Below are 17,812 nucleotides of genomic sequence, written 5' to 3'. Positions count from 1 at the left end.
TCACTCTGGGACAAGTACCCCTCATCCCTCTCCCTTGTCCACTTCTTCTTCTCCCTCATCTTCTATCTCCTGTCTTTGTCTCTTATTCTCTGTCCTCTGTTTCTCTGGGGCAAATAAATCTTCTTTGTGCTAAGGACTTAGTCTTGGGCGTCCTGAGCTGACGCTTTACCTTTCATAGGGTAAAAGATCTGAGTTCACTTCTAGGTTTGAAAACCTATGAAAACTCACTAATTCCTGGGTTTGGCTTGAAATCTCACTCATTCCCCAATCCTGGAAATCTCCACCCCTGGAAGACTCCGCCCACAAGAAACCTTATATAAGCCCCGCCTCCTAATCAGTTCCCTGCCACTTCTCTCCTTAGCAGAGGCAGCCACTCTCTTGTATCTCTCCCAATAAATCTCTTGTGTGAGGTTTGTTGTGCACTGTGACACTGTGCTTTCTTTGGCTCTGGACTGGCAGGATACTTTTTTTTTTCCTTCAGAGCTGTAACAGTTGCATTGAAGTGATCTTCCTGCTCAGAGCTGTAACACTTCCACTGTGGAAGCCTTTCCCCTCAGAGCTGTAACATTTACAAGGTTGACCTTGAAACGACACTAATGTATTTTTTGAAAAGTAAATCATTCACGTATTATATTATCTCAGTCCTTATTGGAAACATGTTACTTGCTCAAAACCTCTGGATGTCACCTGTGATTCCACACCACCGTTAGACTGTTTGAGAGCCGGTGTTTTACATCAGCTCCCTAACTATGTACCATACTACTCCTTGCAGGATCCTGTTATCCTTGTAATTTTCATAGCAGCTTTCTCCCTTTCATTTCTACTGTGTAACATTACCCAGGGAGACTTGAACGAACATGGATTCACCCTGGATAATGCACTAATGACAGACCAAAGAAATTATTCCACTGAAGTCCAGCTTATTGAACCAGTGAGTTTATTGGGATTGCTTATAGTAATATTGACGATAGCTATTTATAGTAGTGTGGGTGACTCAAAGCAGTTGCTTCACTGAAAAACCTATCTCAACATGGATCACCACTCATAGAAGCTGCATCACTGAAGCTCCTTATACCACTTGTTCAGAGCTCTGCCTGTAATTGTTCCCGTGTAGATAACCTTGGGGAGGGGAATCTTGAGAGTCTTATAAGTTTCAGGAACTTCCTAGGCCTTGTGAAAAGATTGTTTACTTCCTGAAAGTTAGAACTTTACTTCTCAAGCTTTAAATAGTCTACCACCTCCTCTAGGAGAGAATTACAATTCCTAACAGTGGAAGGTATCTAGACTCACCCCATTCCCCTTTCTTCTCTTCTTCCAGCACTTCTCTCCCTCATTGATTTTTTTTTCAAACACAGCTTGATTTTTAACTATTATTTACTTCTTTCTGCTATGTTTAACTCTTTTGTAACATCCACCCTGGGGGTGGAGGGCAACTACTTAAGCAAGGATGTAAACAACTAAAAAAATAGCATCAAGAACTCCTAGGAACTGACCAGATTCACTAGGCCCCACCCTGCCAGAGTAAACAATAAGAGCTGAGAGTCCCTTTTCTCAGAGGAAATGAAGCCAAGCTGCAAAGAAGTCTCTTAGACCAGACCTACTGTCTCGAGGAAACATAAGCCAGCTGAGCTGCCTGGAAGAGGTTTAGACCAACTGAGGTACCTGGAAAGGACACTTTCCAACTTGTTGAGCTGGCTGTAGGTTGTGCGGTGTACTCCAGGTGTCTCAGGTTTCAAGAGCTGTCACTCATGTTGGAGTGAGTCTTGGTGTGTGGTTGTATTTGAGTCATTTCTGCTCCTGAAATTAATGTCTCACTCATATTCCCATAAGTAAGTGTCTTAGCCACTGTGCTATTGCTGTAAAGAGACATCATGACCAAGGCAACTATTTAATTGCTTACAGTTTTAGAGGTTTAGCTCATAATCATCACGGCAAGAAGCATGGCAGTTGCAGGCAGACTCTGAATCAGTAGCTGAAAATGACATCTTGATCTTAGGCACAGAAGTGGGTGGGAAAAGAGACAGACAAAGACAGAGAAGGAGAGAGACAGAGACATCATTGGGCCTGGAGTGAGCTTTAAAGCCCACCCAGAATGGTACACACTTCCTCCAACAAGGCCACATCTAATAATTTTCAAGTAGTGCCACTCCCTGATGATATGAGTGTATCATCATCAGGGATGATGCCCATTCTTATTCAAACTATCACAGTAACCCCAATAAAACCTGTTGGTTCACTAAGCTAAACTTTGGTGGTACCCATACATTGGGATGTTGTGGGTTTCATATCTGGGGTGAATAGATGGGTGTGTTTTGTCTCCCCAGGAAAAGTTTTGTCATACAGGATTAAATTAATTTTTCTTAAGGTTGATGCTTAATAATTTTTCTTCTTCTTTTTTTTTTTGTTACTTGTTTTCTTTGCTTATTCTAGAAAGGGTCTTACTGTATAGGTCTGGCTGGCCTGCTGATTACAATGTAGCCCAGACTGGCTTTAGATTTGTTGCAATCCTCCTGCTTCAGTTACTGAGATGCCATCATATGTGTTACAGCTCTGAGGGGTTAGGCTTCCCTAGTGGAACTGGGGCAGCTCTGAGGGGTGAGATGTCTTGGCAGTTGGGAGTCAAGGAATAGCACATAGTCATACTGCACAACAGACCTCACACAAGAGATTTACTGGGAAAGACACAAAAGTATGGCTGCTTCTGCTAGGGCTAGAAGCAACAGGGAACTGAGATTTAGGTTTATATAGGGTTTCTCAGGAACAGAGTTTTCCAGGGTGGAGATTGGTGGGATTTCAAGTTCTGAGCTTGGAGTGAGAGCCCAGGAATTGGTGGATTTAGATGGGTTTTTCAAACCTGGAAGTGTGCTCAGACCTTTTACCCTATACCCTTTGGACACTTTACCCTAACCCATGTCCAGCCTCATTCCTAATATAAGCATGTTAATACTATATGTTTTCCTATAGTCAATGCTTTTTCTATAGACAATACATTTTGATATGTTGCATTTATTTTTATTACCATTTAGTTGAAAGTAATTTTAAATGATTCTGTATGGGAACATTAGATCTTTGGGTATTCTGAGAGTGCTATTTAATATACTGAATTTTTTTTTAGAAAAAGGATTTCTATCTGTTAATGAGTTTGACTTTACTATAGCTGGAAAAAACCCTATAATTTGTATGACTATAATTCTTCTGAATGTATCGAACCTAGCTTTATACTGAAGAATATTGTCTATTCTGGAGAATATTTTACAAGCATTTAAAAGAATGCATTCCACTGTTGCTGGGCAAAGTGTTTTTTATTATATGGCAGAGTAAGTTAGGGCTATTTTGAATCCTACATACCCTCAATAGTTTGCTGTCTACTTACCTTATCAATTACAAACGAGACAGCTGGACTTAGCTGTAATTGTGGATTTACTATTGTTCCTTTTCTCGGTACTCATTTTGCACCATCCTGTTTGAAGCTGTTTCTAGATGCTAAACATATGGAACTGACTGTTGGAGCTTTGTTGTGAGGCAACCCGCCTCCTTCACCTTAGCATCCCTGCTCTGAAGTCTGCCGTAGCTAATACCAATATGGCGACTTTAGCTCTTTATCAGATATGCTGAGTTTTCATTTACATGCAATAAAATTCACCACTTCGACAGGCGGTGGTGGCGCATGCCTTTAATCCCAGCACTTGGGAGGCAGAGGCAGGCGGATTTCTGAGTTTGAGGCCAGCCTGGTCTACAGAGTGAGTTCCAGGACAGCCAGGGCTACACAGAGAAGCCTCGAAAAAAAAAACAAAAACAAAAACAAAAAAAATTCACCACTTCAATGTGTTTAAATTCATACTACTGGTAACAACCACCTTAGTCTATGACTTCAAATAGTTTCTCTTTTGAAGTCAGTCCCCAGTCCCCAGGGCACATGATGTATTTCCTGTCTTGCAATTTATACCTTTCTTACTCTGTTACATAAATGGATCAAAATAGTAAATAGTGTTCTGGTAATTTGGCCTCTTTCATGAAGCATAGAAGACTTGATGCTTCTCATTTCTGTCTTGTTAGTGCTAAGCAGTATTCTGTTGTATGGACAGACCATGTTTTCTCTAGCTACTTATCAATAGACTGGTTTCCTCCAGTTTGGGGCCATTATATAAAGCTGCTACTAATTTTGAGTGAAAGTTCAAAGAGAAAAATGTGTTTTTTATTTCTGTTGGGTAAATACTGTGCAGGACTGTGGGGTCATATAGTAACACTAGTATATGTAACTTCTTGGCTTTCTTTAGTCAACAAAGTTTCTAATTGCTGCTGGGATCAGCCTCAGCTGTCAGGAAGTCATGATTGAGGATTGAACACCGGACCAAAAGAAAAAGCACTACAAGGCAGAAACTTGATGTATATAAGTAGGTGTATATGACCTTGGGGGCTGAACAGAGGTCACCTGTGTAAAGCCAGAAAATATGTCAGGGGAATACCTAAGGGAACTTCTCGTCTTTACCCGGGGAATTTAAAAGAATAGTTAAGACAATGACCTTTGCAAATGTCAACTCACGAAATTATTAACCGACTCCAAGCCCATGCAAATAACACTCGCCGTTCAAATAATATAAGCCGTTCCAACATATTTAAATGGCAGAAATTACATTTTAAGGGTGCAAATGATTACAAGTCGAGTGTAATCTGGCGTTCTGCTAATTGCTTTGCTACTTGTCTCTACCGCATACCTCAGTATAGCTCTAAGACTAAAGCGGCTAGAATTACCTGCCCACTCGGCTCCCAGTTGTAACTGAGACAAGTTGAGCAGCCTCAAGGAGCTGAGGGCGCACAGGTAACGGTCGCGTGGCCACAGAATCTGACATTTCAAATCGCCCTGCCCATCTGGGCCTCCCTGCCGACGACAGGCCAGCCTTGTTTCTTGTGAGAAGGGGCTGGGCTCTGTTGGCAGCGCACGCCGCCGCCCTTGCCTCGGCCTTCACAGCCCTCCATCTCCCCGGGCCCACGCCCGCGGCGATCCCGGCTCGTCCCGCAGGTGCCCCGCAGGTGTGCGCGGCGCGCGCGCACCAGGTCCACCCGGGGACGCGGCGGGTGCGCGCGGGGACGCCGGGCGCGCGCCAGAAGGCGAGCTAGAGAGCAGCGGCGCCCCTCCGGTCCCACCCCCCTCCTCCGCCGTCGCCGGCCGAGGATGCTCGCGTGCGGCCCTCCTCGCGTTTAAAGCCGCGGCTCCGAGGGGGGCAGCGAGCAGGAGCGACCGGGAGGGGGCCGCTGGCGTTCCGCAGAGGGCTGGCCCGGGTTCGTCGGCTGCCGTCACCTGACTCGTCGCGGGCGCTCTAGCTGAGGTGGGGGCGGGGATGGGGACGCAGCGCCGAGCGCTAGAGAGACGCGGCGGCGCTGGCGGAGGCGGCGGCGGGCGGGGACCGCGGGGACCGCGGAGCTGAGACAGGGGCCGGGCCGGGGCTACAGGCATCGCGGCCCGGGGACACCAGGGCGGCGCGTGCCGGCACCCAGCTACCTCGCGCGGCGTCCGGGCTGCGGTGCTCCTGGGGCGGGGTGAGTACGCTGGGCCGCACGGGTCCCCTCCCCTGCTCCAGGGCCCAGGGATTCGAGGGATAATCCTAGGGCGCGGAGAAGGGCAGAGGCGGCCGGGTGACAGCTCGGTGGTGCGCTAGCGGCCGGGCGGGGCCTGGGCTGTCCGCCCTCTGAGATCCTACTCCAGAAGGGTGAGGTGCACCGCGGCTCTGGGTGGCCGGGCCAGATGGAGGATGGAGGGCGAGGGAGGACAAGTCGGTGCTGCCACCGCAGCCCCAGGACAGAAGGAAGGTGGCCGCGGCCTTGCGGTGCCGTGGGAGACACGCTGCGGCTCGGGGCAGTGAACGGTGTGCGCTTCTGGGCGCGGCGTCCACAGTAACCCCGACGCGCACCGGGTCTCGCACCACCGTAGAGGGTTGCGCGGACAGTGCTGCTTGCCAGGGGGCGAAGCCGGGATGTGGTGACCCGCTTCAGGGTGTGGGAAAGAGGGACTGTGACACGATGCAAGGACTACCCTGCGGGTGGCTGACAGCCCTGGACCGCGATGGACCAACTGGGCTTGCCGCGTCGCTGGTCCCAAGAGGCGGTGCCAGGGCGGGGTCGGCGGAGGAAAGAGCCGCCGAGCGGAGGGAGCAGGCAAGGCCGGGCGCTCCTGCTAAGGCGGTGCGGGTGAAAGCGGGACCATCTCCTCTTATTTCCTGCAGAAGAGGAGGCGGTAGACGCGGCCAGTGAAGATGTCGGGCCAAACACTCACGGATCGGATCGCCGCCGCTCAGTACAGCGTGACTGGCTCTGCTGTAGCAAGAGCCGTCTGCAAAGCCACCACTCATGAGGTGATGGGCCCCAAGAAGAAGCACCTGGACTGTAAGCATCCTTTTATATAAGCGGGCCATGCGCATGGCATAGGGGCCTCAAAGGCCGGCGGCACAGCCTTGACATTCTGTAATATTGCCTGAAGCCTTGGGAACTGGCTCCCCACGGTTGATCCTGAGCTCCTGTCTCTGGCCTTGGAGATGTCCCCTTGGATAGGCCCAGAAACCTTGTCTATCGAGCCATTTTTTCCTTCTGATGACCTCCAAGTGCTTAGAGGAGGAAACACATACACACACACACACACACACACACACACACACACACACGGTTGCATAAAAGTGTACGTTTGGGCTAGGTCCTTTTAATCATTTTTTCCTCCACCCTCTGTTAGGTTAAGGGAAATGAGAGGTTGCAGGGTCACAATGGAGAGAGAGAGACAGACAGACAGATTGATTGATAGATGGATGGCCGTGCTTGACACTAATTTCTTAAGAGCATTTTAGATCATTGTAAAATCCTGCTTTTTCCTCTGCTGCTACTCAGGATTTGTGTGTGAGTGTGGAGGAGTGTGTGTGTGTGTGTGTGTGTGTGTGTGTGTGTGTGGCATATGTCACTACACTGAGCTGATCTGAAATAAATCCAAGCTATTGAATGAGCAGATCCCACTTCACAGATAATGGCGATCTCATTCTGAACATCTTGGCACACTTCCTTTGTCCTGTTCTCAGAAAATGCTGGGTGGGATAACTGGTCAGGTCACAAAATGGATGTCCTCTCCTCATTAGAGGTGGTACAGTTTTAGATGAAAACATTCAATGCATAGTATTTTCACATGGTCATTGGACAGAGAAAGCTTTACTCAGGTTTAGGACCTATATATTTCTGAAGTTTTTCCTGCAGTTAGTATAGGAATCTTTGCTGCCGGAGGGAGAAGTGATACTCAGAAGACTTTAACCCTAAGGCTACCCCACGTAGTATTCTACACTCTCTATATGTCTGTTTCACCTGCTTAGACTCCTCTGCCCTTTGACTGTGCTCATTGTTAAATGTCATTCTTGGCCCAGAAACACATTTGCTGTGTTCATATTCCCACCTCACGCTCTTGACCTCTTTGTCTGTTTATTGTTTTGCTTTATTTTTTTTATATTTTATTTTCTTCAACCCTTCTTCTGGCTCTTGTGTTGCTGAGAAAATGGCATCCCTACCATTAGAGTCAGCTCCAGCCCTATCCTTGCCATGAGCAAAGCTTGAGGATGCTTGCAACTGGGCACTGTCAGCGCTGTCACACAGCATTGAAGACTTGTCTGTCTAGAAGTTTATCTGAGAGGGAGACACGATTACATCTTTCCTGAGGAAATGTCTGAGAAAATTTATTGATTACAGTATCATGTGTTACCCGTTGAGTACCAGGTAAAAGAGGCTCCCAGGGCCAAGACACCTAACAGGAGCAGGAGTTATAAATTCATGAAGCTCCTTTTGCTGCGGCATGCTGAATCATTTAGCCATCTTTCCATCAGTTTCCCCAACTCTGCAAGGCTGACTCACAATTCCGTGGTTCTGTCAGCCTAGAAAACGATCATGACAAAAGCTGTTTAGGTTACAGATTTGCTTCCTCTGATAGATCAGTATTGATGCATGCCAGAGAGCATTCTCAGGTTTGATCATTTCAGATGGACATCATTCAGATAAAGACTGGGTTCCCCAAATCTGATTAGTTATCTTTGTCCTCATGGGTCTGGAAATATCTCTTAAAAGTGTTTGAAGATAGGTTATTTCCAATACTCCAGCATATGTTAGTGAGTAGAGTACTTCAGAAGATACGGATCATGGTAGAAGATTCCATGTTAACAGAAATAAGCAGACATAGGAACTGATTTTGAATTATTTGAATATGTTATCCTTCCTTGCGCTGGCTCCTGAGCCTCTCAGTTGTGGTGACAAACCTCGATTTGCCTTTAACCATGGCATTTAACTGCCATCTCTGGTTAGAAACATGCTCTGTTGTGAAAGTAGGAAGAAAACATAGCCTAACCCTTCTAGTCTACAAAACACCTACCTTGCTTAAATGGATTTCACAACTCATACACACATTTTAGTCTCCATGAAAAATTCTTAATTCTTTGACTTTAAAAACTGAGCAGGATCCAAGTTCTGAGGAGAACATTTAGCAGCTCTTTTTACTCTTTTATCTGTCCATTAAAACATGAATGATCCTCCCCTTAGACTGTGGATGGAGTCTGGAAAGACAGGTGTCACACTGCTGCTACGTCTCACTCTAATATGACTGAAAATTTGACTGTTTAAATTATGTTATACTCAGGATTTCTTTTGAAGTTCCTTTAAAATGCACTACTCTCAATAGTTAAGAGATGGAGGTTGGGCTGGAGAGATGGCTCAGTGGTTAAGAGCACTGACTGCTCTTCTAGAGGTCCTGAGTTCAATTCCCAGCAACCACATGGTGGCTCACAACCATCTATAAGGAGATCAGGCATACCCATAAGCAGAACGCTGTATACATAATAAATAAAAAATTTCTAAAAACAAGAGATGGAGGTAAAGTAACATCATTTGTAAAGTGCATTAATCTTGTTATTAAGACATGTGAAGGGAGGGATGGAAAAGACATGTGAATCCATTACCTAAGTTTGTCTGGAGACACTGAATCATCCAAATAGTAGTTGTTTTAGTTTTAAAAACATTCAATGTTGATTAGGAGGAAGAGAACAAAACAATGTGGTAGTTTGAAGTAGAAATGCATGGTGACTTTGATTTGATTTGTACATTTGTAATTTGGAGTTTCAGCTGGGAAATAACAAAAGCTTAGGATTGTGTGATTGTCTAAAACATTGGATTTATTGCTCTCAGAATCATCATGAAATGGGGATTCAATATTAGAATACTGGCTTAAAAACTAATATTTGGGGATTAAAATACCAAAAGTTATTATTGCTAATTATGATAATTATGTAGTGTTGCTTATTAGTATATGACTTGTGTGTCTGAAGGGATGAGTCATTGACATGGGGGCGGCTCTTACACAGGGAAATGTGCTGGTGGGTAAAGTGAAATTCTCAGGCTGTTTGTTTGTTTGTTCACATATGGTATTAGTTCTTGAACCCAGAGCCTTGTGTATGCTGGTCAAACATTTTACCACTAAGTTACATTCCTAGCTCAGCTTTCCTTTTTTCCGTAACAGTATATTTCCTGAGGAAAGAAACAGATTCTTGAAACCATCTACATAGTCACTAGCTATGTATTAAATGTTAAAGATATGGTAAATTTTAGTAATCCAAATAAGCATTATATTTTAGTATTTATTTTAGATTATCTAAAAAATTTCATTTTATATCCTACCGTCCAGTAATAATGTTGCCCCATCTCCATATTTAGATTCTAGACTTAACCAATACTACTAGTTTTCTGGGCTGGCAATATGCAACATTAGTTCCTTTTAACTTCTTATGTATATTTGGTAGCATATAAAATGCCCAGGACTTAACAGGCATTCATCTGTTTGCTTACCACTGTATTACATGACAGTGGGTTTTCCTCCTCTGTTTTGTAGATAGCCTAAAAGCTAACCCAAGTCAAATAATCAAGTAAAAAAATAACTTAGTACACACCAAGTATTTAACCAAGTACTATGCCCAGGTTTAACAAAAATACAAAGTTGATACAAAGTAGCATCTGCAGAAGAAATTCAGAATTCATTGTATCCCTGGTGTAAGAGTCCTGCCAGTGCCTAGTGCTGACGGAATTTTTTTATATGTGCCATTCAAAGTACCTGAACTAAAATAATCACAATTCAAACTCAAATGTATCACCAATAACATCAAGCCAGAGCTAATGGAAAGCCCATTTGCCTACCAGCAATCTTATTTTTTTAATTAGTATTCTTGAAGATCTTTTATAATGAGTTCATCCTGCATAAAAAGCAAGGGATTCAAGTCTTGAATCTGTTTAAAAGACACTAGGATTTTTTTTTTTTTTTTTTTTTTTTTTTTTTGGTTTTTCGAGACAGGGTTTCTCTGTGTAGCCCTGGCTGTCCTAGAACTCACTCTGTAGACCAGGCTGGCCTCGAACTCAGAAATCCGCCTGCCTCTGCCTCCCAAGTGCTGGGATTAAAGGCGTGCGCCACCACCGCCCAGCGACACTAGGATTTTATTAATCACTCTCTTTTCCCCCTCAAACCCCAAACTAGTGTCCTTTACTTATGTTAGTGTGTATTTACATGTTTAATATATGTAAAATATGTTTTGATATATAGAAGTGCAATTTGAGTCAGGTGCGGTGGTGCATATCTGTATTTGCAGCATTTAGCAGGTCAGAGCAGAAGGATCAGTTCAAGGTCATCCTAGACTACATAGCAAGGCCAGACAGGTCTACATCAGATTCTTTCTCAAGACTAAAAATAAGAGAAAAAAAGAAATGTAACCTGTACTGTTGCAATGGATACAATGGATACTATATTTATGGCAAATGTATTTTTACATACTGAAAAACATTAAGATTACTGAATAAAATTAGGTAGGGTCATATGTGAAAGATACTGAGTACATTGTATAACTTTCAGTGTAAGTATACTGACTAGGATATTTACCTTTGACTAGTTGTTTTGACTTAACTATTTGCTATTATCTGGAAACACTCTATTATTTCCCATACCTGGGTGTATTCTGCCTTCTAGATTTCATCAGAAGGTTTACTCCAGTTCTGAAGATGTTTTAAAAACAGAATATATCACTTTTTGGATACTTGAGAAGAGACAGGGAAAATACATTATCTGAAAATCCTTTAATCTGACTATCATTTGTATCACAAGTCCTAAAGGAGGCCCGTGCTATGCTTGGCATTCAAGGAGGGGAGAAAGGAGATGAAGTGAGGTTGAGTGGCTGCCAGAGAGAAGCAAAGAACCTTAGCTACAGTTCACTGAGAGGGATAGACTTTGGGTCTGGTTAGTTTCAGTGTGTTCAATTCACAAGCTTTAAAATAAGGTTAGTTGTAAAAAATTTAAAAGTCTTGGGTAATGGGAAGGAGTCTGACTTTGAGAAATGGAGTGAAAAATCATGAAACAGGCTGAGTAGAACAGCAGGGCTTTTCTTTTCTTTTCTTTCTTTTTTTTTTTTTTTAATGAATTTTAAAATTCTTATTATTGGTTCTGGAGGTTGGACCCAGAGTCTCATACATGTTAAGGATATGTTGAACCACAGAGATATATTCCCAGTCTTTAAAAAACTGATTCATGTATGCTTTTCTAATGACTCAAAAATGGAAGAATATATAAAATTAAGAAGTAGGTATACTGATATCTTAATTGCAGTATTAACATACCACTCTTTATAATAAAATCTGGAATTTTAGTATGTTGCTACATTAGTTTTAACGTTCACTTAACAGCTGATAAATACTCTGTGATTTTGTCTTTATGGTAGATTATTATACCTTTGTTCTAGCTTTCCACAAAGTTTCTTTAAAATCTCACTTCCTCATTCCAAGTAGACCCCAGTTAGGTTAGGGTGTTCTTTGGGGCTTATCTTGGTTTCTGTCACTTAGTAGGGCAGGTCAGCATTGACATAGGACCCTGTTCCTTGAAGGCCACCATTGGGGTCACTACAGAGGTGTATTTCGGTGACTCAGCTCCTGAGCCAGCATATTTGGACAGCCTTCGAATATAATCATCGCATGTTTAAGTCATTTGGAAAGCCACACGTTTGCCATTAAAATATTTACTCTTGTCTCTTTTCTCCTGTAAGTTCCTTGTTCTTTGCCTAGAAACTGTTTACTTGTGTTTTCTTTGAGGAATGTAAGCAGCATGGGCAGTCCACTGTGTCCATGTGCTACCCTGGTGTCCACTACACCACGACCTGGGGCTGTCGGCCGAGAGTGCGCCCTGAAGCTCAGTCTTTGGTTGGTTACTTCCTTACTATCTTTTCATTTGTCCTAAGTGTGTGGAGACACCGCCTTCTTACCTAATAAGGGTTCTTTGTCACATGTGGCTAACGTGGATCTGTGTCGTAAAAGGTTGTGCAAGATGCTGTTCCAGCCACCCTGGAGAGACAGAGGCACATCCTCCACCTGCTCTGTGTTGTTCTGCCTTTGGATCTGATCACCTGATTATTCTCCTTTAGGAAGCACTTTTATTTTACACAGCTGTCCTCATTTGCATGTGAGCTATTTTCCCTGTCATCCGTATCTTTAACCTAACACTCTGTTTTATACCCGTTTTTTGAGTATCTTCATTTGAGCAAACAAAACCACCTGTGTAGAGTCCCCGAACTCCGTGGATTCTTCCAGCAGCCAGCCTGTCAGCCATGCTTTATTTTCTCCTGCCAACTTTCTTGAAATAGTGATCGCAGGCACATACCATTGGTACCCCTCTTTGGCCATCCCTTGGCTTTGTCCTTAATTCAGGTCAAACTATTGGAGTTGTAATTGGGTGCCCATCATTGTCCACTCAGTTGACCAAGCTTATAACCAGAGAGCTATCTCTGACACACAAATACGAAGTCACAGGTCCTGGCACCATCAGCACTAAGGTCATCACGGTGGCTGCGGCTTCTGCTGGAAGTCTCAACGCCTGCAGAGAAAGTGTTTGCCTATCCACCACTGCTGCTGTTAGCCACTGGCACGAGTACTACAACTGCCTCTCACGCTAGTCTTCAGCTCGCATCACTTCTCCCTGCTTGTTCCAGCTCCTTATTTTTAATTAGATCAGTTCTAACTTTCCTCTTTTTGTAGTTTGGAAGCGATAAATTCTATTGTTTAGTATTTCGTTAACTACTCTTAATTTAAAAGTTATACTTTAAAGTTGATTGGTAACATTTTTTTCCAATACAAAACATTTAAGACCTCTGAGTTGTATGCTCTGATTGCCCTCCAGCTTTAGTGCTGCTGTCGTGTTAACCTCATCAGCTGTTGCTAGCGACAGAGACAGTGCATGTTTAGACATTACCACTTTGTGTGGGACTTCTTTGCTCACCATTCCTTTATTCCTAGTGTTTTCTTGAATTGTACCCTTTTGAAGCTTCTTCAATAAGTTGTTTACCAGAGAGTTAGTCGTGGGTTTGAAAGACAATCTCAACAACTCTACATTGAGAGTTTCCATCTGCAAATGATAGTTCATGCCCCTGGTTTCCACTGTTGCTCTTAAAGAAGTCATTGACCTGCCTGCTTTTAAATAATTACCTGTTTTATGTCTGCTTTAAAAAAATCTCACCTGTCATGACCTTCAATACCATGTGTGTCTATATGTGGCTTTCCTAGTGGAATTGTACTGTGTGTCTTGAACTGAGAATTAGCATCTCTCATCAATTCTAGAAGATTCTCAGCCTTTTCAGATATCAGTGGTTGCTGCTTACCCCCTTCTCTTCCAGTCTCTGACATTCAAGGATGACTAGATATATTACACTTCATTGCATATCCGAACATTCCTTTCATAGTTTCCAGTTCTTTTCTATTCAGCATGCTTTGTTCCTCAGATATTATCTAATTTATTTATTTTCTCTTTAGCTTTGTCTTACTGCCTCTATACACTCTCAGTTATAACTTATTAATTTATTAATTTATTGTTTAAGTTTTGAGGTTTTTTCTTTTTTTAAGAACTGCTCATTTGGGGGTAGCATATGTCCCCTGCTCATCTTTCTGGATCCCTTTTTTATTTCCTTCCCATTTTTAGCCAAACTAATTTTATCCTTTATTCCACATGGAACTGTTACATGTGGCTGTACTTGTAGTTTAGCCTGAGCCTGGCCTCTGGTGTTTTAGCAGATGTTTCATAGCTTTAGCTTCTGACATCATTTTGGTAGGTTTCCATCAGTGAGAATCCCAGGGAACCTGGTGCCACCTGCTTAGAATTTGTGCTTTTGTCATGAAAGCCCCACAGGTGTCCCGTCGGCTCCCTGTGTCTATCGGAACTGTAGTGGGCTTCTGCCCGAGGTTGGAGTTTCCTTCAAACTCCTCTGACTCCAAGTGCATTGAACGGGTGTGGGGGTCTGAGTAGTTAGTGGGCGCCTGTCTTTATCCCTCACTTCATTCTTCCTCAGCTTTAGGCCTTCTCTCAGACACTGTCTGGATAAATACCTTGCTTTTACCTAAGAGCTTCAGAAGGTCAGTGAGTTAAACTTATTAGTTAAAAGATGATAAAACCAATTAAAACGGGATATTTCAGAAAATCAGTTTTTAAAACGTCAGATCTCTTAATGTCAATGGTGAATGCGTTGTCTCTGTTAGCCTCCTTACAGTTGCATTCTGGGATATGGTAAAAATTATGTTTTTACAGATGCAGAGTTTGGTGCATGCCTATAATCCAAGTGTTTTGGAGACAAAGGCGGGAGGGTGATGAGTTCAGGGAGATCACCATGAGTGCAGAGAGACCTCACCTCAAAGAGCCAAAATCAAAATTTAAAAAAATGCTTGGGTGGAATTATAACTTTGACAAGAAGCATATAATGGCAGGACTTGGAAACTGGAAAAACATTACATTTTAATTATGTCTATAATCTTTTGGCTATGCATTTGACATGTATGTGTACTTCCTTTGGCATATTTCTGTTACAGTTAGATATCCAATAATTAGGTGTTAATATTACAGAAAATCCTTTAGCATTCTCTGTGTTTAAGTGTACGTTTCCATTTTCTGTGTTTTCCGCTGGTGACAGTTGAGGGGTGTCACTCTTCCATGTCTGTTTTACAATTTGCAGGTATATTTGTATACCGGAGGGAAAGCTCAAAAAATTAAAAACATAGTTTCAAACTGGCCACAAACTCTCACATTTACTCTGAAATTATATTATTCTATATTTAACAACACTCTTCGCCAACACGATGGCATTCCCATTCACAGTTTGGAAGATGGGGATGGAAGTGAAGCTCAGTGGTACAGCGCACGCCTGGCTCGACACACGCACACGCCTGGCTGTACCATCCGTGGCTGACACGCATCAGTTGCTCAGCAGCAATGTAAAAGGAAAAGAAAGAAAAAAGGTTTGAGTGACTGAGGGGTTTTAGAAAAGCAGTGAGGAGTGAGAGACAAATTTAACTTAAAATAGTATTCTTTTTACCTTCACAAAGAGAACGATAAATGTCAGTGTGTTCATTTGGTTTACAATGGCCTAGTGGGAGAAATTAGAAGTTACTTACTAACTTGAGGCTTTGAGTACTTATTTAGCATAATATCATTATTTATTTATTTAATAAATATTTACCAAATGCCAGGAATTGTTCCAGGAGGCAGAGATACCATGGAGAATAAGATATAGCCCTTGGCATCCAGAGAGCTGGCAGCTTAGTAGGGGAGACAGAAAATGAAAGAACTAATTACCAGTGATTCAAAAAGCATTAAGGTTCAGCAGGGAAAGAAAGACCACAGTGGAGGTGCGTTGCAAAAATGGTGTTTAAGGCCAGGCTCAAAGACTGAAAGGAATTCACGTGGGGGTGATGTGTAGACAAGGGCTGCCTGCTTGCTGCTCACAGGAGAGCGGCTCACGTGGAGAAGGCAGGCCTCAGGAGCGTAAAGAAGCTGTCAGCTGCTGGAAGGCTGATAGTGTAAGAAGTCAGGTAGTGTAAAACACAACCTCTGAACTGATACACCCCTGCCTGGAGGGCCTTCAGTGGTGGAGAGAATCTTAGCCATCTCCAGACTCCCAATTTTCACAGTTAAGGAAGTTGAGTCCCAGAGGCAAAACTCACATTCTCTGTGCTGATACTGGTAATTCCTGCTGACGGTCTTGAGCAACTGCTCCAGCTTGTCACTGCCTTGTTAGCCTCATTCTGATTGTTAGACTGAAGCCAGGGAACGCCAGCTGCAACTCATGATTATCCTGGTTAGTATCAGAGTATGCAGCTTGCAGTTGTTCTAGTTCTAGCTAGGTAATTCAATAGACTGTGGCCTAAAGTAGTTTTGTTGTGTTCTGTTTCTCTTATCCCATCAGGGCTGTACTGTGAGCATGTGTTTATGACCTCTTCCTTAAGAATGTTGTCATGCAATGTTCTGTTGTCTTTGACCCTTGTATGAACACTAGTGTGCCTATGGAAGGGTATATAGCAGCCTGCTTTGAGGTTTCAATAGTGAGTGGGCTGAGCCAAGTGTTTAACCCTTACATCTCCACACCACTCTGAGTATGTTTACTTGTTCTTCTTATTAACAGTAATCACCATTTTATAAATGAGGCTTCTCATTTTTATCTGTCTTTTTCATAGTATTTTGTAATTCCATAGTATATCTGTGTGTATCTTAGTGTATCTGTGTCATCATGGTCTTTTGCCATGCCTAGGAGATTTCTGTCTCTGTTTCTCTCACACACATACCTCATTTAACCATGACTTGATTAGTAAGTTGTACTCATAATTTTATAACCTGATGTGTGACTTGAGAGAAGTACCTCTTCACTTCAGCTCAGCCTTGATTGCTCAGATGGAAAGAAGTCTTGAGTTGAGTAGTCAGTGGGTGGAGGTATGTTGTGAATATCAGTTAAAGACCCTTTGACCTAGTAATCTGGCTTCTATAGGGTTTTAGCTTAGGAAAGTAGAGACAATGTAGCATTCATGGGTGTTTGTTACTGTATGTATTCCTTAGTAGTTTGTTGAAGTCAATGGTCTCTTCAAAGAGATACTGGAAAACTCAGAAAATGTTATTCAAGTATATTCGTCATAGAAATTAAAACATGAAGGTGTGGTTCAATGTTTAATATATGCATGTGCCATGTGCTATGTATTTCTGGAACATGTTGCCTGTGGATTGAAGGACTTGTATTTTCTACTTTGTACCTCTGTCAGTGCTGTTTTGTTTCTGTGTTACAGGAATATAGTTTTGACAAAAGGAGGGCCATTTTGTCCCTCATAACCAGCGTGAGAAAAAGGATGGCTGGAGCAGGCCCCTTTGATGCCTTTTCAGGATTCTTCTCCCACCTCCTGTTTCTGTTTCTTTTCCACATAAGTCAGGGGCCAAGCTTCATTGTTGCCCACCAACTTTCTCAATGAATGTGGAAGTGGAGCTTACCATCATTACAGCCTCTGGGAGAGAAACTAGCTTTCTTCCTGTAGTTAGAGTTTGACCAAAATCATAGAGAACAGTTGATTTCTTTTCTCAAGTTGCTTCCTGTCCGTGGCATGACACCATGTATGTAGCTTACTTTCTGGTGCTGTGATAAATACCATGATTCAACGTAATTTGGAGATGAAAGGGTTTATTTTCTCTTATTCCTTATAGTCCATCATGGAGAAAAGTCAGGGCAGGAGCTCAAGGCTGAAACCAGGAAGCAGAAGCCATGGAGGAATGCTGCTTCCTGGCTTCTCCCCAAGACGGGCTCAACTTGCCTTTTTATACAACCCAAGACTTCCTGTCCAAGGGTGGCACCACCCACAGTAGGCTGGGTCTCCCATATCAGTCACTAATCAAGACTTGCCTACCAGCCAGTCTTACAAAGGCATTTGTTTTCTATTGAGGGTCTCTCTTTCTTGTATCAAGCTGACAAAACTCTAACCA

At 43.0% G+C, this 17,812-nt stretch overlaps 1 protein-coding gene across 19 annotated transcripts in view; it reads left to right on the top strand.

Moving 5' to 3' along the window:
- The first annotated feature begins 5,074 nt into the window (after positions 1-5,074).
- Snap91 (synaptosome associated protein 91) overlaps positions 5,075-17,812 on the top strand; it is a 114,726-nt gene continuing 101,988 nt past the window's right edge. For 10 of the 19 annotated variants that reach the window (XM_076917506.1, XM_076917499.1, XM_076917494.1 and 7 more), the window contains exons 1-2: positions 5,406-5,538; positions 6,222-6,381. In XM_076917506.1, the coding sequence (XP_076773621.1) occupies positions 6,252-6,381 (130 nt within the window). In that variant the 5' untranslated portion in view covers positions 5,406-5,538; positions 6,222-6,251. Of the gene's footprint in view, positions 5,328-5,365; positions 5,709-6,221; positions 6,382-17,812 lie in introns of those variants that run through there. The other 9 variants (XM_076917503.1, XM_076917501.1, XM_076917488.1 and 6 more) reach the window with 7 other exon arrangements.

Source organism: Arvicanthis niloticus, chromosome 21, assembly GCF_011762505.2.
Source record: "Arvicanthis niloticus isolate mArvNil1 chromosome 21, mArvNil1.pat.X, whole genome shotgun sequence".
In the NCBI taxonomy this organism is placed as follows: Eukaryota; Metazoa; Chordata; class Mammalia; order Rodentia; family Muridae; genus Arvicanthis; species Arvicanthis niloticus.
Note: the sequence above shows the minus strand (reverse complement) of the source record. Positions and strands in the feature narration are given on the sequence as shown.